The 25,594-nt window shown below is 51.6% G+C and overlaps 2 protein-coding genes across 3 annotated transcripts in view; one reads left to right on the forward strand and one right to left on the reverse strand.

Moving 5' to 3' along the window:
• Positions 1 to 20,593, reverse strand: part of BABAM2 (BRISC and BRCA1 A complex member 2) — a 221,894-nt gene extending 201,301 nt beyond the window's left edge. Inside the window, exons 1-3 of one of the 2 annotated variants that reach the window (XM_040351858.1) lie at positions 20,486 to 20,593; positions 16,710 to 16,863; positions 14,857 to 14,933 (exon numbers count right to left, since the gene is read on the reverse strand). In XM_040351858.1, the coding sequence (XP_040207792.1) occupies positions 14,857 to 14,933; positions 16,710 to 16,837 (205 nt within the window). In that variant the 5' untranslated portion in view covers positions 16,838 to 16,863; positions 20,486 to 20,593. Of the gene's footprint in view, positions 1 to 14,856; positions 14,934 to 16,709; positions 16,864 to 20,446; positions 20,466 to 20,485 lie in introns of those variants that run through there. The other variant, XM_040351857.1, reaches the window with a different exon arrangement.
• Positions 20,594 to 23,456: 2,863 nt separating this feature from the next.
• Positions 23,457 to 25,594, forward strand: part of RBKS (ribokinase) — a 48,738-nt gene continuing 46,600 nt past the window's right edge. The window contains exon 1 of the mRNA XM_040351859.1: positions 23,457 to 23,642. Within this exon, the coding sequence (XP_040207793.1) occupies positions 23,590 to 23,642 (53 nt within the window). The 5' untranslated portion in view covers positions 23,457 to 23,589. The remainder of the gene's footprint in view (positions 23,643 to 25,594) is intronic.

Genomic DNA, 25,594 nt, shown 5'->3' on the forward strand with positions numbered 1-25,594 from the left:
AAATAAAATAAAAAAATAAATAAAAAAGGGACAGTGTAAAAATGAAATAAAAAAATAAATAAGAAAGGGACAGTGTAAAAATAAAATAAATAAATTAAAAAAAAAGGGACAGTGTAAAAATAAAATAAATAAATAAAAAAAAAAGGGACAGTGTAAAAATGAAATAAAAAAATAAATAAGAAAGGGACAGTGTAAAAATAAAATAAATAAATAAGAAAGGGACAATGTAAAAATAAAATAAAATAAATAAATAAGAAAGGGACAGTGTAAAAATAAAATAAAAAAATAAATAAGAAAGGGACAGTGTAAAAATAAAATACAAAAATAAATAAGAAAGGGACAGTGTAAAAATAAAATAAATAAATAAATAAATAAATAAATAAGGGACAGTGTAAAAATAAAATAAATAAATAAGAAAGGGACAGTGTAAAAATGAAATAAAAAAATAAATAAGAAAGGGACAGTGTAAAAATAAAATAAAAAAATAAATAAAAAAGGGACAGTGTAAAAATAAAATAAAAAAATAAATAAGAAAGGGACAGTGTAAAAATAAAATAAACAAATAAATAAGAAAGGGACAGTGTAAAAATAAAATAAATAAATAAAAAAAAAGGGACAGTGTAAAAATGAAATAAAAAAAATAAATAAGAAAGGGACAGTGTAAAAATAAAATAAAAAAATAAAAAAGTGACAGTGTAAAAATGAAAAAAAAAAAAAAAAGGGACAGTGTAAATATATATATATATATATAAATATATATATATATATATATATATATACACACAATATATTTATTTATTATTATTATTTTAAAAAAGGGGGACAGTGTAAAAAAAATAAAAATTAAGCGCTACATCCCTCCATACTCGTGTGTAGAAGCAAACGGTGTTCACACAAGTGAGGTGTCGCCGCGATCGTTAGAGTGAGAGCAATAATTCTAGCACTAGACCTCCTCTGTAACTCAATACAGATAACCTGTAGAAATTTTTGAATTGTCGCCTATGGAGATTTTTAAGCACCATAGTTTGTCGCCATTCCACGAGCGTGCGCAATTTGAAAGTGTGACGTGTTGGGTATGTATTTACTCACCGTGAAAATCATCTTTCGTATTTAAAAAAAAAATAATAATAATAATTGGAATATATATTCGTTTTTTTAAGTGTATTTTTCCCCCCAAAAAAATAAAAAATGCATTTGAAAAACCGCGGTGCAAATACAGTGTGACATAAAAAATGTATTATTATTCCCATGGGTCTCTGCCGATATATATATACAGGGCCGCCATCAGGGGGGGGTACAGGCAGTACACATGTAAGGGGCCCGGATGGCATCCCCATTTTTTTTCTTTAATTTATTTTATTTTTTTCGTCAGCACCCACCCCCCCCCCCCCCCCAACCTCTAAGGGGACCGGATGGCATCCCCCTTTATTTTCTTTATTTTTATTTTTTTTTTGTCAGGACCCAAAGCCCCCCCCCCCGACCTCTAAGGGGCCCAGTGGTCCCCAGGGCCCCAGATGGCATCCCCCTTTTTTTTTTACTTTTTTTTTTTCCCGTCAGCACCCAAAGCCCTCCAAACCCCCCAACCTGTAAGGGGCCCGGATGGCATCCCCCCTTTTTTTGTTAATTTTTAAATAATTTTTCGTTCGTCAGCACCCAAAGCCCCCCCGACCTTAATTTGCGGCGGCAGCCCCCCCCCCCCCAGCTGCTTGATTTGCGGCGCCCCCCCCATTCTCAATTTGCGGTGCCCCCCCTTCTCAACTTGCGGCACTCCCCCCTGCTTCTCAATTTGCAGCGGTAGCACCCCCCCCCCCCGGTTCTCTGCTCCAGGGGGTCCATGCCTGAAGCTGTGTAAGGGGCCCCAAAATTCCCGATAGCGGCCCTGTGTATATATATATATATATACCGTATTTATCGGCGTATACCACGCACTTTATTCCCCTTAAAATCAGGGGGAAATCGTGGGTGCGCGATATACACAGATCCTCGCTGTCTCCGACATTGTCCGAGCCGAGTGTACTGCGCACTCGGCTAGGCTCAGCCACGCTCGGCTCCGCCCGCAGCCACGCTAGAGGAGCCGAGTGCGCAGGAAATCCAGCTCTGCACAGTGCGCTAAATTCAAACACACGACACTGCAACCCCGCAGATGGACACCCACAAGGCTCGACGGACCCCGCCGCAGATGGACACCCACAAGGCTCGACGGACCCCGCCGCAGATGGACACCCACAAGGCTCGACGGACCCCGCCGCAGACGGACACCCACAAGGCTCGACGGCCCCCCCACAGGCGGACACCCACAAGGCTCGACGGACCCTGCCGCAGGCGGACACCCACAAGGCTCGACGGACCCCGCCGCAGACGGACACCCACAAGGCTCGACGGCCCCCCCACAGGCGGACACCCACAAGGCTCGACGGACCCTGCCGCAGGCGGACACCCACAAGGCTCGACGGACCCCGCCGCAGGCGGACACCCACAAGGCTCGACGGACCCCGCCGCAGACGGACACCCACAAGGCTCGACGGCCCCCCCCACAGGCGGACACCCACAAGGCTCGACGGACCCTGCCGCAGGCGGACACCCACAAGGCTCGACGGACCCCGCCGCAGGCGGACACCCACAAGGCTCGACGGACCCCGCCGCAGACGGACACCCACAAGGCTCGACGGCCCCCCCACAGGCGGACACCCACAAGGCTCGACGGACCCTGCCGCAGGCGGACACCCACAAGGCTCGACGGACGCAGGAAATCCAGCTCTGCACAGTGCGCTAAATTCAAACACACGACACTGCAACCCCGCAGATGGACACCCACAAGGCTCGACGGACCCCGCCGCAGATGGACACCCACAAGGCTAGACGGACCCCGCCGCAGATGGACACACACAAGGCTCGACGGACCCCGCCGCAGATGGACACCCACAAGGCTAGACGGACCCCGCCGCAGACGGACACCCACAAGGCTCGACGGACCCCGCCGCAGACGGACACCCACAAGGCTCAACGGACCCCGCCGCAGACGGACACCCACAAGGCTCGACGGCCCCCCCACAGGCGGACACCCACAAGGCTCGACGGACCCTGCCGCAGGCGGACACCCACAAGGCTCGACGGACCCCGCCGCAGACGGACACCCACAAGGCTCGACGGACCCCGCCGCAGACGGACACCCACAAGGCTCGACGGACCCCGCCGCAGACGGACACCCACAAGGCTCGACGGACACCCACAAGGCTCGATGGACGCCGGGCAAGACATCCAAAATGTAAATTTTTTCCCTAAACTTGCCTTCTCAGCTTGGGTTGCGCACTATACGCCGGCGCGCGGTATATGCCGATAAATACGGTAAAAACGTATGGGGGTTTTAAGTCATTTTCTAGCAAAAAATACAAATAAATGTCCCGTACACACGATCCGAATATCGTACGAAAACCGGCGTCCGAGGAAGAATCGTACGATAATCGGATCGTTAGTACAGAGCTTTCGAGAGCCGATCACGACAATTCATCTGATATTATTCGATCGCACAAGCACGAAAATGTTCCTCCTACGACACCGAATCGCACGGTTTCCGTTTAGTCAGTAAAGTTGTCATCCGAAAATACATTACGACACACGCGACATCACTTCCGATTTTTTTATTTTTACGTCGTACGAGAATTTTCGTGACTTTAGTAACCTATTCAGTTTCTACTGGCGACGCTTAAGCGAAAAAAAAAGTTGGACGATCCGTCGTCTGATTTTCGGATCGTGATCGCCGACTGATCGTCCGACTTTTTTCGCTTGATAGTAGAAATTGAATACTTTACTAAAGTCACGAAAATTCTCGTACCACGTAAAAATTAAAAAATTGGTAGTGATGTCAGGTGTGTTGTAATGTTTTTGTAAACACAAAGTGCCAGAAAGGGGCGGGTCTTTAAAACACTTTTAGGCGTTTTGGCACGTCAGGCGCTTGGATGAATATCGATTCATTTTGGCCATTGATATAAAAAATAAATTTCCAACAGCCCTCCGCTGACGTCTTCTCTGCACACAAATCCCATTATTTTTAAGGCGTTCATAAAAAGAGTTAAAGAGTAACTATGCTTTTGTTGAGAAAAGCCCCTCCCTCTCTGGGGATCTCTATACATTGCAGCCTCACTGTGCCCCACATTGCAGCCTCACTGTGTCCCACATTGCAGCCTCACTGTGTCCCACATTGCAGCCTCACTGTACTCCACATTGCAGCCTCACTGTGTCCCACATTGCAGCCTCACTGTGTCCCACATTGCAGCCTCACTGTACTCCACATTGCAGCCTCACTGTGCCCCACATTGCAGCCTCACTGTACTCCACATTGCAGCCTCGCTGTGCCCCACATTGCAGCCTCACTGTACTCCACATTGCAGCCTCACTGTGCCCCACATTGCAGCCTCACTGTGCCCCACATTGCAGCCTCACTGTGCCCCACATTGCAGCCTCACTGTTCCCCCCCATTGCAGACTCACTGTTCTCCCCCCCATTGCAGCCTCACTGTTCCCCCCCCCATTGCAGCCTCACTGCACCCCCCACATTGCAGCCTCACTGTGCTCCACATTGCAGCCTCACTGTGCCCCACTATGCAGCCTCACTGTGCCCCACATTGCAGCCTCACTGTGCCCCACATTGCAGCCTCACTGTGCCCCACATTGCAGCCTCACTGTGCCCCACATTGCAGCCTCACTGTGCCCCACATTGCAGCCTCACTGTGCCCCACATTGCAGCCTCACTGTACTCCACATTGCAGCCTCACTGTACCCCACATTGCAGCCTCACTGTACCCCACATTGCAGCCTCACTGTACTCCACATTGCAGCCTCACTGTGTCCCACATTGCAGCCTCGCTGTGCCCCACATTGCAGCCTCACTGTGCCCCACATTGCAGCCTCACTGTGCCCCACATTGCAGCCTCACTGTGCCCCCCATTGCAGCCTCACTGTGCCCCACATTGCAGCCTCACTGTACTCCACATTGCAGCCTCACTGTACTCCACATTGCAGCCTCGCTGTACTCCACATTGCAGCCTCGCTGTGCCCCACATTGCAGCCTCACTGTGCCCCACATTGCAGCCTCACTGTGCCCCACATTGCAGCCTCACTGTGCCCCCCATTGCAGCCTCACTGTGCCCCACATTGCAGCCTCACTGTGCCCCACATTGCAGCCTCACTGTGCCCCACATTGCAGCCTCACTGTTCCCCCCCATTGCAGACTCACTGTTCTCCCCCCCCCCCATTGCAGCCTCACTGTCCCCCCCCCCATTGCAGCCTCACTGCACCCCACATTGCAGCCTCACTGCGCCCCACATTGCAGCCTCACTGTGCCCCACATTGTAGCCTCACTGTGCCCCACATTGCAGCCTCACTGTACTCCACATTGCAGCCTCACTGTACCCCACATTGCAGACTCACTGTGTCCCACATTGCAGCCTCACTGTACCCCCCATTGTAGCATCACTGTACACCACATTGCAGCCTCACTGTACGCCACATTGCAGCCTCACTGTACCCCCCATTGTAGCATCACTGTACCCTACATTGCAGCCTCACTTTACCCCCACATTGCAGCCTCACTGTACCCTACATTGCAGCCTCACTGTACCCCACATTGTAGCATCACTGTACCCCCCATTGCAGACTCACTGTCCCCCCCCCCTCATTGCAGCCTCACTGTACCCCACATTGCAGCCTCACTGTGCCCCACATTGCAGCCTCACTGTACTCCACATTGCAGCCTCACTGTACTCCACATTGCAGCCTCACTGTACTCCACATTGCAGCCTCACTGTGCCCCACATTGCAGCCTCACTGTACTCCACATTGCAGCCTCACTGTACTCCACATTGCAGCCTCACTGTGCCCCACATTGCAGCCTCACTGTGCCCCACATTGCAGCCTCGCCAGGGCGGAGGAAGTTAGAGGGCAGCCGGATCATGACTGGATGAAGAGGAGAGCTGCGGGATCACCGAGTGGTATAGCACGCTGTTACAGCTTACATTGAAATCGTCTCCACTCTGCTCGCCGTCACACACAGCCCCGCCTCCTCCTGACCTCACACCTCCAATAGAGAGAATGCATTCCAGCATTGGACTCGCGTTCTGTCTGGGCGGGGTTAGGAGGAGGCGGGGCTGTGTGACGACGAGCAGAGCGTAGACAGTTTCAATGTAAGCTGTTACAGCGCGATATACCGCTCCGTGATCCTGTGGCTCTCCTCCACCTCACAGCCAGGCAGACATTGTCCGATGCTCGGCTGCAGAGATGGGGAAATGTCTGCCTGGCTGTGATTAGCGCAGCGCGGGTGCCGACTTCCTGGCGGGCTCTGCACGTGTTCTATGCGAACACGCCGGAGCTCATCCTTACTCCCGATCAACCCCGCCCGCCGGCGGTGCTTGCCCCCCCCCCCCCCCCACTTCCAGGCAGCCCAGCTCCTCACAAGCCCTCATTTTCCACTCGCAAAATGTGAGTAGGCGAGTGGAAAATTTGAGGGCTGGTAAAAATATTAACTAACAAGGCAAACAAAAAAAAAAAGTTTCAAATAATAATAAATAAATGGAGGAGAATAAAGAGTTAATTAAGACTGATTAGAGTAAATGAAGGGTAAATAAAGGGTTAAACAGAGGAACATATTTGTTCATCCCTTTGATCTGCAGAGAAAGAAACAGAAAGATACAAAAAGAAACAATGGCCCAGATTCAAGAAGCAATTGCGTCTGCGTAACCATAGTTACGCAGCGCAATTGCTTACTTGCGCCGGCGTTTCGAATGCTCCCGATTCAGGAACCTCGATACGCCGACTGCAGCCTAAGATCTGACTGGCATAAGGCTCTTATTCCCTCATATCGTAGGCTGCATTCTTACGTTGGCCGCTAGGTGGCGTTCCCGTAGTGGCCAGCGTATAGTATGCAAATTGCATACTAACGCCGATTCACTGCCCTACGCGAGCCCTGCGTACGCAGTTTACGTCGTTTGCGTTCGTCGGGTTTCGCGTAAGGCTGGACGCCATTCACGTTCACTTTGAAGCAAATGACGTCCTTGCGACGTCATTTGCCGCAATGCACGTCGGGAAAGTTTCCCGACGGAGCATGCGCACTACGTACGGCGCGGGAACGCGCCTGATTTAAATGATCCACGCCCCCTACGGGATCATTTAAATTACGCGCCCTTACGCCGGGCATTTTTGAGGAGCGCCCACGCAAATTACGTGGCTACTGCTTCGTGAATGAAGCGTAGCGCAAATAATTTGCGGGGGCGCAGGGCAAAAACGGGACGCTGCGCCTCCGTAAGAAATGCGCAGCGGTACCTGAATCTGCCCCACTGTTTCTTTTTATTTTAGTGTTTTAGCAGCTGAGCGATGTTGTTGATACATATTGCGGGCTGCTTTTTTTGACAGCTGCAATTACCTGACTTCTTTAACACTTCAGCTGTCAACAGGGGAGACCCGCTGACAGCTCAAAGAACCGAGCCTGAAAGAATCGTTTTCAGGTATTGGTGCATTTGCACGAGTACCGATACCGAAACTAGTATCAGTGCAACCCTAATTATCAATCAGCTGCTGCACCTGCAAGGCTCTAATGAGGAAAGTGGCAGGGTCTGCATCCCTTTAGACGTGATTTTCCTAATGGAAGTATCTCGCCCAAAAAAATAAATTTGTGTTGCAGGAGATGCATCTTAGTGCAGACTTCTGGGAAAATCAGTGAGCCAATCAAAATAAATTTCTTTGGGGGGGGGGGGGGCTGTGTACCATCTGCATACCCTCCAGACTGCCATATTGCGTTTTACAGAAAATGACAGCGGCTGCAGATTGGAAGCGACTTGTGTAGCGATTGTATATAATATATATTTTTTTGTATTTGCTATTTCCCCTTTAAGTAAGATGTCTCCATGCAGCTGTAGAGAATGACAATGTAAATGGCGTCCATGGAACGTGGAGAAAGCGACGCTCCGGGAAGCACAGCTGGTTAATAACACGGTGATTACGCGGATGTTCATTATCGCTATTCTGAGCTGCGCTAAGTTTAGTGTGCGATCAGCGACTGCCAGAGGAGGCGAGTCTCAGCACAAAGAAAAGGAGCGTGTGAACCTGGAAGGGTAAAATAGGCAAGAGTACCTGTCTGACCCGCGTCCTGTACGCTGCGTGTGTCCGTCCAATCAGGTGAGTGCGAACACTTCACTGTATTCTGAAGATTTATCCGGATTATCCGAGAAAAGAGCGTTCACCTTCTTCTGAACTCCAACGGACCTTCCAGAGATGATTATTATTTACTTTGGACTTTTATGTTTTGGTTTTGTTCACATTCAGTTTGGCGTTGCCTATTTTACCCTTCCAGGTTCACACGCTATTCACACGCTATTCACACGCTATTCACACGCTATTCACTCGCTCACTGAGCGCCACACTATTGTTTTTTATTTTTGATTCTCAGCACAAAGCAGAGGAGGATGTACCCCAATACTGATGAAAAATGGTATCTTCCAAATATTATCACCATCCCCCACCATACAGAGGATGAACCCCATCCCCCCCACCATACCCCGCACAGAAGATAAATCCCATCCCCCCCCCATCTCACCCACCATACCCCGCACAGAGGATGAACCCCATCCCCCCCACCATACCCCGCACAGAGGATGAACCCCATCCCCCCCACCATACCCCGCACAGAGAATGAACCCCATCACCCCCATCCCCCATCACCCCCACCATACCCCGCACAGAGAATGAACCCCATCCCCCACCATACCCCGCACAGAGGATGAACCCCATCACCCCCACCATACCCCACACAGAGGATGAACCCCATCATACCCACCATACTCTGCACAGAGGATGAACCCCATCCCCCATCACCCCCACCATACCCCACACAGAGGATGAACCCCATCCCCCATCACCCCCACCATACCCCGCACAGAGGATCAACCCCATCACCCCCACCATACCCCTCACAGAGGATGAACCCCATCATACCCACCATACTCTGCACAGAGGATGAACCCCATCACCCCCACCATACCCCGCACAGAGGATGAACCCCATCCCACCCACCATACCCTGCATCGAGGATGAACCCCATTACACCCACCATACCCGGCACAGAGGATGAACCCCATCCCCCATCACCCCCACCATACCCCACACAGAGGATGAACCCCATCCCCCATCACCCCCACCATACCCCGCACAGAGGATCAACCCCATCACCCCCACCATACCCCTCACAGAGGATGAACCCCATCATACCCACCATACTCTGCACAGAGGATGAACCCCATCACCCCCACCATACCCCGCACAGAGAATGAACCCCATCCCCCCCCCCCCACCTTACCCCGCACAGAGGATGAACCCCATCACCCCCACCATACCCCGCACAGAGAATGAACCCCACCCCCCCCCCCCACCTTACCCCGCACAGAGGATGAACCCTCATCCCCCCCCCATCATACCCCGCACAAAGAATGAACCCCATCCCCCCATCATACCCCGCACAAAGAACGAACCCCATCACCCCCACCATACCCCGCACAGAGGATGAACCCCATCACCCCCACCATACCCCGCACAGAGAATGAACCCCATCCCCCCCCCCCCACCATACCCCGCACAGAGGATGAACCCCATCCCCCCCACCATACCCCGCACAGAGGATGAACCCCATCACCCCCATCCCCCACCATACCCCGCACAGAGGATGAACCCCATCCCCCCCACCATACCCCGCACAGAGGATGAACCCCATCACCCCCATCCCCCACCATACCCCGCACAGAGGATGAACCCCATCACCCCCACCATACCCCGCACAGAGGATGAACCCCATCACCCCCACCATACCCCGCACAGAGGATGAACCCCATCACCCCCACCATACCCCGCACAGAGGATGAACCCCACCCCCCCATCACACCCCGCACAGAGGATGAACCCCATCCCCCCATCCCACCCACCATTCCCCGCACAGAGGATGAACCCCATCCCCCCATCCCACCCACCATACTCCGCACAGAGGATGAACCCCATCACACCCACCATGCCCCGCACAGAGGATGAACCCCATCACACCCACCATACCCCGCACAGAGGATGAACCCCATCCCCCCATCCCACCCACCATACTCCGCACAGAGGATGAACCCCATCACACCCACCATGCCCCGCACAGAGGATGAACCCCATCCCCCCATCCCACCCACCATACCCCGCACAGAGGATGAACCCCATCACCCCCACCATACCCCGCACAGAGGATGAACCCCATCACACCCACCATACCCCGCACAGAGGATGAACCCCATCCCCCCATCCCCCCCACCATACCCCGCACAGAGGATGAACCCCACCCCCCCATCACACCCCGCACAGAGGATGAACCCCATCCCCCCATCCCACCCACCATTCCCCGCACAGAGGATGAACCCCATCACACCCACCATACCCCGCACAGAGGATGAACCCCATCCCCCCATCCCACCCACCATACTCCGCACAGAGGATGAACCCCATCACACCCACCATGCCCCGCACAGAGGATGAACCCCATCCCCCCATCCCACCCACCATACCCCGCACAGAGGATGAACCCCATCACCCCCACCATACCCCGCACAGAGGATGAACCCCATCACACCCACCATACCCCGCACAGAGGATGAACCCCATCCCCCCCACCATACCCCGCACAGAGGATGAACCCCACCCCCCCATCACACCCCGCACAGAGGATGAACCCCATCCCCCCATCCCACCCACCATTCCCCGCACAGAGGATGAACCCCATCACACCCACCATACCCCGCACAGAGGATGAACCCCATCCCCCCATCCCACCCACCATACCCCGCACAGAGGATGAACCACCTTAAGTGTTCGCTTCTGCGAAAAAAATATATTTCCTCTGATTATCTCTATGGTCAGCTGCCGCAAGCACCAGATCGGTTCTCAGGCTTGCCAATGACCTGAGAATCACTGGAAAGCAGCAGGACGGGGAGGGGGGTGGGGGTTTGGCATTGCGACTTTTTCCTCCTCCTCTAAAAGTGATCCAGTAGCTAATTAGGCGCCCGGATCACTTTTAGCAGAAAGAGAATTGCCTGAAAAATATTTTAATAGCGGGGGATAGCTGCAGCCATAACCCCGTTATTCTACTGTAGAAACATTCCGTAAATTCCCAGTTAGGCGGTCAGCAAGTGGGTATGATGCCGGTGTCTTGTCGAACTGGTTTCCCCATTGGATAGGTTCCTGCCTCGACTGCGCAGGCGCGACACATGCGCGGTAGGAGGCCACGGAGATCTCCGAGCCTCAACAGCCGATTGTCAGCTTAGACAAGCTCGCTCCCGATGGCCGATTATACACGGCGCTCTATAGTACACGCCGCTCTATACAGCAAGGGGCGTATGTGAGACGTCCATTTTATTGAGAAAACCATTCCCCAAAAAAGGACTGCTCAGTATCACACCCGCCCCTTGCTGTAAAGAGCAGCGTGGATAACCAATCAAAAAAGGACTGCTCAGTATCACATCCGCCCCTTGCTGTAAAGAGCGGTGTGGATAACCAATCAAAAAAGGACTGCTCAGTATCATATCTGCCCCTTGCTGTAAAGAGCGGTGTGGATAACCAATCAAAAAAAGGACTGCTCAGTATCATATCTGCCCCTTGCTGTAAAGAGCGGCGTGGATAACCAATCAAAAAAGGACTGCTCAGTATCACATCCGCCCCTTGCTGTAAAGAGCTGCGTGGATAACCAATCAAAAAAGGACTGCTCAATATCACATCCGCCCCTTGCTGTAAAGAGCGGCGTGGATAACCAATCAAAAAAGGACTGCTCAGTATCACATCCGCCCCTTGCTGTAAAGAGCGGCGTGGATAACCAATCAAAAAAAGGACTGCTCAGTATCATATCTGCCCCTTGCTGTAAAGAGCGGCGTGGATAACCAATCAAAAAAGGACTGCTCAGTATCACATCCGCCCCTTGCTGTAAAGAGCTGCGTGGATAACCAATCAAAAAAGGACTGCTCAATATCACATCCGCCCCTTGCTGTAAAGAGCGGCGTGGATAACCAATCAAAAAAGGACTGCTCAGTATCACACCCGCCCCTTGCTGTAAAGAGCTGCATGGATAACCAATCAAAAAAGGACTGCTCAATATCACATCCGCCCCTTGCTGTAAAGAGCGGCGTGGATAACCAATCAAAAAGGACTGCTCAGTATCACATCCGCCCCTTTCTGTAAAGAGCAGCGTGGATAACCAATCAAAAAAGGACTGCTCAGTATCACATCCGCCCCTTGCTGTAAAGAGCTGCGTGGATCACCAATCAAAAAAGGACTGCTCAGTATCACACCCGCCCCTTGCTGTAAAGAGCTGCATGGATAACCAATCAAAAAAGGACTGCTCAGTATCACATCCGCCCCTTGCTGTAAAGAGCTGCGTGGATAACCAATCAAAAAAGGACTGCTCAGTATCACATCCGACCCTTGCTGTAAAGAGCTGCGTGGATAACCAATCAAAAAAGGACTGCTCAATATCACACCCGCCCCTTGCTGTAAAGAGCGGCGTGGATAACCAATCAAAAAAGGACTGCTCAGTATCACATCAGCCCCTTGCTGTAAAGAGCGGCGAGGATAACAAATCAAAAAAGGACTGCTCAATATCACATCCGACCCTTGCTGTAAAGAGCGGTGTGGATAACCAATCAAAAAAGGACTGCTCAGTATCACATCCGCCCCTTGCTTAGAGCTGCGTGGATAACCAATCAAAAAAGGACTGCTCAGTATCACACCCGCCCCTTGTTGTAAAGAGTGGCGTGGATAACCAATCAAAAAAAGGACTGCTCAGTATCATATCTGCCCCTTGCTGTAAAGAGCGGTGTGGATAAGCAATCAAAAAAGGACTGCTCAGTATCACATCCACCCCTTTCTGTAAAGAGCGGCGTGGATAACCAATCAAAAAAGGACTGCTCAATATCACATCCGCCCCTTGCTGTAAAGAGCTGCGTGGATAACCAATCAAAAAAGGACTGCTCAATATCACACCCGCCCCTTGCTGTAAAGAGCTGCGTGGATAACCAATCAAAAAAGGACTGCTCAGTATCACACCCGCCCCTTGCTGTAAAGAGCGGTGTGGATAACCAATCAAAAAAGGACTGCTCAATATCACATCCGCCCCTTGCTGTAAAGAGCTGTGTGGATAACCAATCAAAAAAGGACTGCTCAGTATCACACCTGCCCCTTGCTGTAAAGAGCGGCGTGGATAACCAATCAAAAAAGGACTGCTCAGTATCACACCTGCCCCTTGCTGTAAAGAGCGGCGTGGATAACCAATCAAAAAAGGACTGCTCAGTATCACATCCGCCCCTTGCTGTAAAGAGCTGCGTGGATCACCAATCAAAAAAGGACTGCTCAGTATCACACCCGCCCCTTGCTGTAAAGAGCTGCATGGATAACCAATCAAAAAAGGACTGCTCAGTATCACATCCGCCCCTTGCTGTAAAGAGCTGCGTGGATAACCAATCAAAAAAGGACTGCTCAGTATCACATCCGACCCTTGCTGTAAAGAGCTGCGTGGATAACCAATCAAAAAAGGACTGCTCAATATCACACCCGCCCCTTGCTGTAAAGAGCGGCGTGGATAACCAATCAAAAAAGGACTGCTCAGTATCACATCAGCCCCTTGCTGTAAAGAGCGGCGAGGATAACAAATCAAAAAAGGACTGCTCAATATCACATCCGACCCTTGCTGTAAAGAGCGGTGTGGATAACCAATCAAAAAAGGACTGCTCAGTATCACATCCGCCCCTTGCTTAGAGCTGCGTGGATAACCAATCAAAAAAGGACTGCTCAGTATCACACCCGCCCCTTGTTGTAAAGAGTGGCGTGGATAACCAATCAAAAAAAGGACTGCTCAGTATCATATCTGCCCCTTGCTGTAAAGAGCGGTGTGGATAAGCAATCAAAAAAGGACTGCTCAGTATCACATCCACCCCTTTCTGTAAAGAGCGGCGTGGATAACCAATCAAAAAAGGACTGCTCAATATCACATCCGCCCCTTGCTGTAAAGAGCTGCGTGGATAACCAATCAAAAAAGGACTGCTCAATATCACACCCGCCCCTTGCTGTAAAGAGCTGCGTGGATAACCAATCAAAAAAGGACTGCTCAGTATCACACCCGCCCCTTGCTGTAAAGAGCGGTGTGGATAACCAATCAAAAAAGGACTGCTCAATATCACATCCGCCCCTTGCTGTAAAGAGCTGTGTGGATAACCAATCAAAAAAGGACTGCTCAGTATCACACCTGCCCCTTGCTGTAAAGAGCGGTGTGGATAACCAATCAAAAAAGGACTGCTCAATATCACATCCGCCCCTTGCTGTGTAGAGCGCCGTGTATTACAAAGCATCGGCGGCGTCGATAATCAGGCATCGGGAGCGAGCGCGTCTACAGCTGTTCCCGCTCGGAGATTTCCGTCTCCTCGCATTGCGCCTGCGCACTCCGGAGGGAACCGTCTCGATAGGAGGAACCAGCTCGGCAGAACACCGGCACCACCAGTGCCCTGGAGCCATACTGACTGCCATGGCTTGGGTGAGGCTGCCTTTGGATCGGAATCTCTGGTCTGCAATGGTCAGCTTGGTCCGGAGTCCCAAAACAAGGCGAAATCCGATGCGATTTTCTGCCACGCGGTGCCAACGTCACCAAACTGCCTGGCCGGGAAGTCAGACGGTTTATTGATTACCAAATGTGTTCTTCAGTTTACTTTCAGGGAATGAACTTCACAACTCGGAGCGCACTGAGGACATGAGAGCCGCTCCTGATGCGCCTCCATTGTACGGAGCACGGGGGAGGGGGGGTACTTACATTTCAGAGTCTCACCGGCATAAGGGATGTGAAGTTTGAAGCGATCGCAGCTGGGGCCCGGGGTCAGGGAGGTGCATCTGAAACACACAAAGAATAAAAACCTCTTCAACTCAACAACTCAGAAGAACTCAACTCTACAGAGAAACTACAAACAACTCCCTGAACTTCTTCTACCCCCAGAAAGTCACAAGAAATTCTATTCCCTTCTGCAGGGCCGCCATTAGAAATTATGAAGCGGGGGGGGGCGCCGCAAATTGAGAAGCGGGGGGTGCCGCCGTTGATTGAGAAAATTAAGAAGCGTGTGGGGGGGGGGGGGCGTGAATTGAGAAGTGGGGGTGCCACAAATTGAGAAGCGGGAGGGGTGCTGCCCCCACAAATTGAGGCCGGGGGGCTATGGGCGCCTCTGGGCCCCTTACAAAAAAAGGAAGGGGGAGCCATCCGGGGCCCCTGGGCCCTTTAATAAAAAGATTTAAAAAAAAAAGAAAAATATATATATATATATATATATATATATATATATATATATATATAAAAAAAGGGGGGGGGGTTGCCATGCGGGTCCCTGGGGACCTCTGGGCCCTTTAATACATGAAAAATATATTGTGTGTGTATATATATATATATATAAAAAAACGTAAAACTTTTTTTTATTAAAAAAATTAATAAAAAAAAGGGGGGTTGCCATTCAGGGCCCTGGGGACCTCGGGCCCCTTACAAAAAAAAAAAGGGGGGGGTTGCCATTCAGGGCCCTGGGGACCTCCGGGCCCCTTAAAAAAAAAAAAAAAAAAGGGGGAGTTACTGCCTGTACCCCACTTTTGGTGGCCCTTCCAGTCTGTATTCTTCCCTCAGATTGGTCCTTTGTTTCTCTCACCCTCCTGAGAATTACTTCTTACTCCAACTTCCTGTTAGAGGGCGGCGACATTTCCCACACTTTCTCATGTGACAACCAAAAACAAATGTATCTTATTGGGATTTTATGTGAGAGACACAATGGGCCAGATTCTGGTAGATCCGGCGCATCTCTGCGGCGGTGTAACGTATCTCATTTACGTTACGCCGCCGCAAGTTTTACAGGCAAGTGCTTTATTCACAAAGCACTTGCCTGTAAAGTTGCGGCGGCGTAGCGTAAATCACCCGGCGCAAACCCGCCTAATTCAAATTAGGCGGGTAGGGGGCGTATAGTATTTAAATTAAGTGCGTTCCCGCGCCGAACGTAACGCGCATGCGCCGTCCCTAAAATTTTCTGACGTGCATTGCGCTTAATGACGTCGCAAGGACGTCATTGGTTTCGACGTGAACGTAAATGGCGTCCAGCCCCATTCACGGACGACTTACGCAAACAACGTAAATTTTAAAATTTCGACGCGGGAACGACGGCCATACTTAACATTGGTTGCCCCTCATATAGCAGGGGCAACTTTACGCATCGCAAATCAAACTTTACAGTCGTAACTTCACTGCGTCGACCGCGCGTACGTTCAGGAATTCGCGTATTTTGCCAATTTGCATACTCGACCGAGGCGACACCTAGCGGCAAAAAAAAAATTACATTTAAGATCCGACAGCGTAAGAGCCTTACGCCTGTCGGATCTAATGGATATCTATGCGTAACTGATTCTAAGAATCAGGCGCATAGATACGACGGCCCAGATTAGGACTTACGACGGCGTACATGGCGTTGCGCCTTTGTAAGCCCTTTGTGAATCTGGGCCCAAATGTCACATAATTGTGAAGTGGAAGGAAAATGATACAAATAAATATCACAGGCCTCTCTGCCATATTTCTGGTGAAAACGATCACATAGAAAAGACGGTAAAGCGGGCTCCGCCCCCCCCATTGTCTGGTTGTCTTACCCCGATTTCAGGTCGGTAATCCTCAGACAGCTGGTAGAGTCCAGTCCCACCTTCCCATGTCGGACCACGCTGGATATGAACGGGGACAGCGCCGGGACGATGCGGTTCAATGTGACTTCCGGGGACATTCTTCTGGACTGCGACAACTCCGAGCCTGAGAAGATCAAAACATCCCATGAGATGAGTGACAACATGTATACAGATCACACCCCTCCCCCACCCTTTAAAGTCTCATTCAGCTCCCAAATTAGACCCCTTCCCCTTTATAGCCCCCCCTGCAGCTCTCAGATCATATCCCCACCCCCTTTATAAATGTCTCCAATCCACAGATTAGACCACTCCCCCTTTAAAGTCCCCTTCAGCTCAGACCCCTCCCCCTTTATAATCACCCTCAGCTCTCAGATCAGACCCCTCCCCCTATAAAGTCCCCTTTAGCTCAGATGCCTCCCCCTTTATAATCCCCTTCAACTCTCAGGTCAGACCCCTCCCCCTTTAAAGCCCTCTTCTGCTCAAACCACTCCCCTTTAAAGTCCCCTTCAGTTCTCAGCTCAGACCCCTCCCTCTTTAAAGTCCTCTTCAGCTCAGACCCCTCCCCTTTTTAAGTCCCCTTCAGCTCTCAGGTCAGACCCCTCCCTCTTTAAAGTCCCCTTCAGCTCAGACCCCTCCCCCTTTATAATCCCCTTCAGTGCTCAGATCAGACCCCTCCCCCTATAAAGTCCCCTTCAGCTCTCAGGTCAGACCCCTCCCTCTTTAAAGTCCCCTTCAGCTCAGACCCCTCCCCCTTTATAATCCCCTTCAGTGCTCAGATCAGACCCCTCCCCCTATAAAGTCCCCTTCAGCTCTCAGGTCAGACCCCTCCCCCATTACAGTTCCCTTCAGCTCAGACACCTCCCCCTTTAAAGTCCTCTTTGCTCAGACCCCTCCCCCTTGTATAATCCCCTTCAGCTCTCAGGTCAGACTCCTCCCCCTTGAAAGTCCCCTTTAGCTGAGATCCCTCCCCCGTTTATAATCCCATTTCAGTTCTCAGCTCAGACCCCTCCCCCTTTATAATCCCCTTCAGCTCTTAGGTCAGACCCCTCCCCCTTTAAAGTTCCATTCAGCTCTCAGGTCAGACCCCTCCCCCTTTAAAGTCCTCTTTGCTCAGACCCCTCCCCCTTTATAATCCCCTTCAGCTCTTAGGTCAGGCCCCTCCCCCTTTAAAATCCCCTTCAGCTCTGCAGTGCTGATCCTTTCAGCACCCGGACATGGAGAGGGCCCCCGAGTTGGGTTCACGTTGTGGGGGAGGGGGGGTGTACAATAAAAGAGACAATCCACTAATTACAGGAGCGGGGGGGGGGCGAGAATCCTGCAGACCCGGATTGTCTCACACCCGGGAATACGCATAAAAAAAATCCGGGCAGAGCGCCACCTACAGGAAGTCAGGAGCCACTACATTTATACCTCTGTCCATCCTGTCCTGAGATTTACACAGCACTGCTCTGTCAGGAGACCTGACTCTCCTCTGCTGCAGTTCAGTAAAACTTCCGGGTCTTGTCCCTCCCCCAGCCTGTGATTGGACAGTGAAGGAGAAGCAGCACACCTTCCTGGCCCCCTTGTACTGCTTGTCCCTCCCCCAGCCTGTGATTGGACGGTGAAGGAGAAGCAGCACACCTGTCTGGCCCCCTTGTACTGCTTGTCCCTCCCCCAGCCTGTGATTGGACAGTGAAGGAGAAGCAGCACACCTTCCTGGCCCCCTTGTACTGCTTGTCCCTCCCCCAGCCTGTGATTGGACGGTGAAGGAGAAGCAGCACACCTGTCTGGCCCCCTTGTACTGCTTGTCCCTCCCCCAGCCTGTGATTGGTCAGTGAAGGAGAAGCAGCACACCTGCCTGGCCCCCTTGTACTGCTTGTCCCTCCCCCAGCCTGTGATTGGTCAGTGAAGGAGAAGCAGCACACCTGTCTGGCCCCCTTGTACTGCTTGTCCCTCCCCCAGCCCGTGATTGGACGGTGAAGGAGAAGCAGCACACCTGCCTGGCCCCCTTGTACTGCTTGTCCCTCCCCCAGCCTGTGATTGGACGGTGAAGGAGAAGCAGCACGCCTGCCTGGCCCCCTTGTACTGCTTGTCCCTCCCCCAGCCTGTGATTGGACGGTGAAGGAGAAGCAGCACACCTGTCTGGCTCCCTTGTACTGCTTGTCCCTCCCCCAGCCTGTGATTGGACGGAGAAGCAGCACACCTGCCTGGCCCCCTTGTACTGCTTGTCCCTCCCCCAGCCTGTGATTGGTCAGTGAAGGAGAAGCAGCACACCTGTCTGGCCCCCTTGTACTGCTTGTCCCTCCCCCAGCCTGTGATTGGACGGTGAAGGAGAAGCAGCACGCCTGCCTGGCCCCCTTGTACTGCTTGTCCCTCCCCCAGCCTGTGATTGGACGGAGAAGCAGCACACCTGCCTGGCCCCCTTGTACTGCTTGTCCCTCCCCCAGCCTGTGATTGGACGGTGAAGGAGAAGCTGCACACCTGCCTGGCTCCCTTGTACTGCTTGTCCCTCCCCCAGCCTGTGATTGGACGGAGAAGGAGAAGCTGCACACCTCCCTGGCTCCCTTGTACTGCTTCTCCCTCCCCCAGCCTGTGATTGGTCAGTGAAGGAGAAGCAGCACACCTGCCTGGCTCCCTTGTACTGCTTGTCCCTCCCCCAGCCTGTGATTGGACAGTGAAGGAGAAGCAGCACACCTGTCTGGCCCCCTTGTACTGCTTCTCCCTCCCCCAGCCTGTGATTGGACAGTGAAGGAGAAGCAGCACACCTGTCTGGCCCTCTGGTACTGCTTGTCCCTCCCCCAGCCTGTGATTGGACAGTGAAGGAGAAGCAGCACACCTGTCTGGCCCCCTTGTACTGCTTGTCCCTCCCCCAGCCTGTGATTGGACGGTGAAGGAGAAGCAGCACACCTGTCTGGCTCCCTTGTACTGCTTGTCCCTCCCCCAGCCTGTGATTGGACGGTGAAGGAGAAGCAGCACACCTGTCTGGCTCCTTTGTACTGCTTGTCCCTCCCCCAGCCTGTGATTGGACGGTGAAGGAGAAGCAGCACACCTGTCTGGCTCCCTTGTACTGCTTGTCCCTCCCCCAGCCTGTGATTGGACGGTGAAGGAGAAGCAGCACACCTGTCTGGCTCCCTTGTACTGCTTGTCCCTCCCCCAGCCTGTGATTGGACGGTGAAGGAGAAGCAGCACACCTGTCTGGCTCCCTTGTACTGCTTCTCCCTCCCCCCAGCCTGTGATTGGACGGTGAAGGAGAAGCAGCACACCTGTCTGGCCCTCTGGTACTGCTTGTCCCTCCCCCAGCCTGTGATTGGACAGTGAAAGAGAAGCAGCACACCTGCCTGGCTCCCTTGTACTGCTTGTCCCTCCCCCAGCCTGTGATTGGAAGGTGAAGGAGAAGCAGCACGCCTGTCTGGCTCCTTTGTACTGCTTGTCCCTCCCCCAGCCTGTGACTGGTCAGTGAAGGAGAAGCAGCACACCTGCCTGGCTCCCTTGTACTGCTTCTCCCTCCCCCCAGCCTGTGATTGGACAGTGAAGGAGAAGCTGCACACCTGCCAGTCTCCCTTGTACTGCTTCTCCCTCTCTCAGTCTGAGCTCTGCTGTACAGGAAGTGATGATATCAGGTGCCTGTATTCTCTCTCTCTCTATGGACAGGTCTACATGACGTCATAGAAGAAGCTTTACATAGAATGGCGAATGCAATGAATCCCCCCACCCTGTCCAGGCCTCACCCTCTCCTCCATCTCCCATAGCAACCAGCAGAATCTCACCTGCCAAGCACAGCTCCTCCAACCGGAAACACCGGGGTCCTCCCGCTAAGACCCAATGCAGCTCTGCCCTTCACTATGCCTGTCTCCACCATCTACCTATACTGCGCTCTCATTAGCCTGAAATCACACCAGACCTCAACAAAAATCATAAAATAGTAGAAAACGTGTCTAAAACTTATCAATATAGGTAACTGGTTCTTTTTAAAAAAACAAACCCCGCAGCAGGCACCTCCAAGAACAGCCTCGTTGCTGTGGTGACCGCGCCAGCTTCAGGACACGGGCGCTTCCTGGTTTGGAGGCCGCGGTGGTCATGTGACGCTCTACTTGCGACGTGATTGGAGGAAGACGTGCGCTGCCCGCGGCCATCTTTGATGTGGCATCGCGGGACAGCTAGGGAAGTGAGTGGAAAGGGGGGGATTTCGGGTGTGTGGGGGGGCTCCTGGGGTCACGGGTGTGAGAGGGTATGGCAGAGTTTCTCTGGAGTATGGCAGAGTAATGTCCCCCCCATAGGGCTCAATGACTTCCTGGTCTGCTGTCTTCTAGAGATGGAGATCAGATGGTTCAGTGTGTTCCTGGGTGTCCAATCAGTGCACGAGGAGCACCCCCCCCCCCCTTATAGATAGGATTTAACTACTGTGCAAAAAGAAAAGAAAATGCAAAACTCCATTAAGACTATATATATATATATATATATTCTGTATACTGTACACACACACTGTATATATATATATATATTCTGTATACACACACTATATATATACACACTGTATACTGTACACACACACTGTGTGTATATATATATATATATATATATATATATATATATATATATTCTGTATACACACACTATATATATATATACACTGTATACACATTCTGTGGATATATATACACTGTATACACACACACTGTGTGTGTGTGTATATATATATATATATATATCTCCACCCTGTCCTTTGATTTATACAAGCAGCTCAATGACCAGACTTTTCTCTACTGCAGTTATGTAATACAGCTTGGTCACAGCCCCGCCCCTGCCTGTGATTGGTCAGTCAGAGATGGCCTCATCTCTCTGCTCTCCCCTCCGGTCAGCATCTTCCCTGTCTGCGTTTGTATAGAGCATACAGAAAGTATTCACTTTTCCCACATTTTGTTATGTTACAGCCTTATTCCAAAATTCATTATTTTCCTTAAAAATTCTACAAACATTTCCCCATAATGACAACATGAGAGAAGTTTGTGTGAAATCTTTTCGAATTTATAAAAAAAATTGGAAAAAAATCCCACGTACATAAGTATCACAGGCTCCTCCCATGTATATAAGTATCACAGGCTCCTCCCATGTACATAAGTATCACAGACTCCTCCCATGTACATAAGTATCACAGGCTCCTCCCCATGTACATAAGTATCACAGGCTCCTCCCATGTACATAAGTATCACAGGCTCCTCCCATGTACATAAGTATCACAGGCTCCTCCCATGTACACAAGTATCACAGGCTCCTCCCACGTACATAAGTATCACAGGCTCCTCCCATGTACATAAGTATCACAGGCTCCTCCCTTGTACACAAGTATCACAGGCTCCTCCCTTGTACACAAGTATCACAGGCTCCTCCCACGTACATAAGTATCACAGGCTCCTCCCACGTACATAAGTATCACAGGCTCCACCCACGTACATAAGTATCACAGGCTCCTCCCACGTACATAAGTATCACAGGCTCCTCCCACGTACATAAGTATCACAGGCTCCTCCCACGTACATAAGTATCACAGGCTCCTCCCGTGTACATAAGTATCACAGGCTCCTCCCACGTACATAAGTATCACAGGCTCCTCCCACGTACATAAGTATCACAGGCTCCTCCCACGTACATAAGTATCACAGGCTCCTCCCGTGTACATAAGTATCACAGGCTCCTCCCACGTACATAAGTATCACAGGCTCCTCCCACGTACATAAGTATCACAGGCTCCTCCCACGTACATAAGTATCACAGACTCCTCCCACGTAAATAAGTATCACAGGCTCCTCCCATGTACATAAGTATCACAGGCTCCTCCCATGTACATAAGCATCACAGGCTCCTCCCATGTACATAAGTATCACAGACTCCTCCCATGACACTCAGAATTGAGCTCAGGTGCATCCTGTTTCCACCAATCATCGTTGAGATGTTTCTACAATGTGATTGGAGTCCACCTGTGGGAAATTCAGGTGATTGGACGTGATTTGGAAAGGCGCACCCCTGTCTATAGAAGGTGACAGTGCATGTCAGAGCACAAACCAAGCCATGGGAATTGTCTGTAGACCTCGGAGACAGGATTGTGATACTTATGTACATGGGAGGAGTCTGTGATACTTATGTACATGGGAGGAGTCTGTGATACTTATGTACATGGGAGGAGTCTGTGATACTTATGTACATGGGAGGAGTCTGTGATACTTGTGTACGTGGGAGGAGCTTGTGATACTTGTGTACATGGGAGGAGCCTGTGATACTTATGTACATGGGAGGAGCCTGTGATACTTATGTACGTGGGAGGGGCCTGTGATACTTATGTACATGGGAGGAGCCTGTGATACTTATGTATGTGGGAGGAGCCTGTGATACTTATGTACATGGGAGGAGCCTGTGATACTTATGTACGTGGGAGGGGCCTGTGATACTTATGTACGTGGGAGGGGCCTGTGATACTTATGTACGTGGGAGGAGCCTGTGATACTTCTATACGTGGGAGGAGTCTGTGATACTTATGTACATTATGTATAATTTTTTGGAAAATAATGAATTGAACCCATTTTGGTGAGTGGGGGGAACATACAAACTCCATGCAGACAGAGTCCGGGTTGAAGCTGTGACCCCGGAGCTGCAAGGCACGGATGTTCCTCCCACTACGCCTCTGTGCCGTGTGTCTGGCCGGGTGCCATCTAGGTGTGATTCGATAATTATCTCCCGGCTCCGGTTGCCCCAGGTGGAAAGGTCGCCGGGTGGAAAGGTCGCCGGGTGGAAAGGTCGCCGGGTGTCCGGAGAACTTTGTACTGACCGGACTCCACGTCTCTCTCTTCACAGACACTTCCCGTCCAATCACAGAGCCATGGAGGTCCCGGAGGTGGTTGTGGTCGGATCATGTATGACGGATCTGGTCAGGTGAGTGCGAGGAAATCATGGATGGGAACATTGTATCCGTGTATCTCCCCTCCCCCCCCCCTCTCAGAGCATTCCTGGGAATCAGAGGGGGAGGGGGGGACAGTGCCTTGAAAAAGTATTCACACCCCTTGGAATTTCCCACAACCAAAAACGTAAATGTCTTTTATTGGGATATGAAAGGAGCGGACCTCCAGCTGCTGCAGAACTACAAGTCCCATCATGCCTCTGGGTGTCAGAGTCCTGCTAGGCCTCATGGGACTTGTAGTTCTGCAACAGCTGGAGGTACGCGAATTGCATCTCCCTGGGAGAGACACAAAGTGTCACATGATTGTGGAAGGAAAATGATACAAATAAATCTGTGAAAAGTGTGGGGGGGAGGGGCATTTGTATGGCGCCCCCTTTACTCCGATAACTGAAATCCAGAGGAACCAATCAGAAGCCTTCAGAAGTCACCTGATTAGTCCCCCTGTGTGTCCTTTCATCTCAGTGTAAATACAGCTGTTCTGTGAAGCCCTCAGAGGTTTGCCGTGCCGGGTGAGAATCCAGAGACACCGATCCGCAGCCTGATATAAAGGACGTGTGACCCGGATTATTGGACCCTCAGCTCATGTTACACATTGAGAAGAAAAAAATAAAAACATTTTGTTACATTGTTACCCCACAAGAACTTTCACTATTGCTCTCTCGGTGCTGCTTCCCTGAACTTCCGGCCGTCACAGGAAAGTAGTGCCAGTGGGCACGGCCCCCCTGTGTAGGGCCCCCCAGGTGCGGATCGGCAGTACGGCAATTATTGGGTTAAAATGGGCGGTAAGGAGGCAACATATCACCTCCTCCCGGCCTATCAAATGCCTCGGAAAAGCGATCCAAGCGTCAATCACTCTTCAGAGGAGCGGCAGTCCCTGGTGCCAGCGAGGAGACGAGATCATCCAGTGCCCGGGGCAAAGATGCCAACTTGTGCCCCCCCCCCCCCTTCATTATGTGTGTGGGTATGAGGAGGAGTGGGAGAGAGAGCACAGGCCGCACCTCCTCCCGGCTCTCTCCTCCTCCAGGCTCTCTCCTCCTCCCGGCCCTCTCCTCCTCCCGGCTCTCTCCTCCTCCCGGCTCCTCCTCCTCCCGGCTCTCTCCTCCTCCTCTCTGTAGTCACTACTCCTGTCAGCCTCATAGTAGAAGGAAGATGCGGCGCCCCCCATCTGCAGGCAGAAGCCCCTCCCTGATTCAGGTTGGAGGGGGGATGGGATGATGGGACCCTCAATATGAGGAGAACATGAAGCGCCGTCTAAAAAGTGGACTCCGCCCCTTTAATGAGGATCTCCGGTGCTGTCCTGTCCCTGACACACACAGTACAGAGCTGCAGAGGCACACAGCGCAGAGCTGCAGAGGCACACAGCTGCAGAGGCACACAGCACAGAGCTGCAGGGGCGCACAGCACAGATTTGCAGGGGCACACAGCTCAGAGCTGCAGAGGCACACAGCTGCAGAGGCACACAGCACAGAGCTGCAGGGGCGCACAGCACAGATTTGCAGGGGCACACAGCTCAGAGCTGCAGGGGCACACAGCGCAGAGCTGCAGAGGCATACAGCGCAGAGTTGCAGGGCCACACAGCGCAGAGTTGCAGGGCCACACAGCGCAGAGTTGCAGGGCCACACAGCGCAGAGTTGCAGGAGTGCATCGCTGATTGTCAGGAATGGATACGGAGCAGCATGACTCATTCATACTCCTAGAATGCCGTCAGAGATGCTGCTGAACATGTGCAGTCCGGACAGATGTATTTGTGGCATGCTTGGCAAGGAAGATGGAATGGGGGGTAAAATCTCTGACAATGGTTTTTGTCTTTTGTCAGGCACTCCCCTCGTTCTTGTTTGGGTGTCACAGAGACAGGAAGTGAGAAAATCTCCCCGATCGGGGTCACAGCCAGAAATGTAATTGCCAGAACTCTATCCAAGGACTCGGG

The sequence above is a fragment of the Rana temporaria genome, chromosome 4 (assembly GCF_905171775.1).
Source record: "Rana temporaria chromosome 4, aRanTem1.1, whole genome shotgun sequence".
Lineage (NCBI taxonomy): Eukaryota > Metazoa > Chordata > Amphibia > Anura > Ranidae > Rana > Rana temporaria.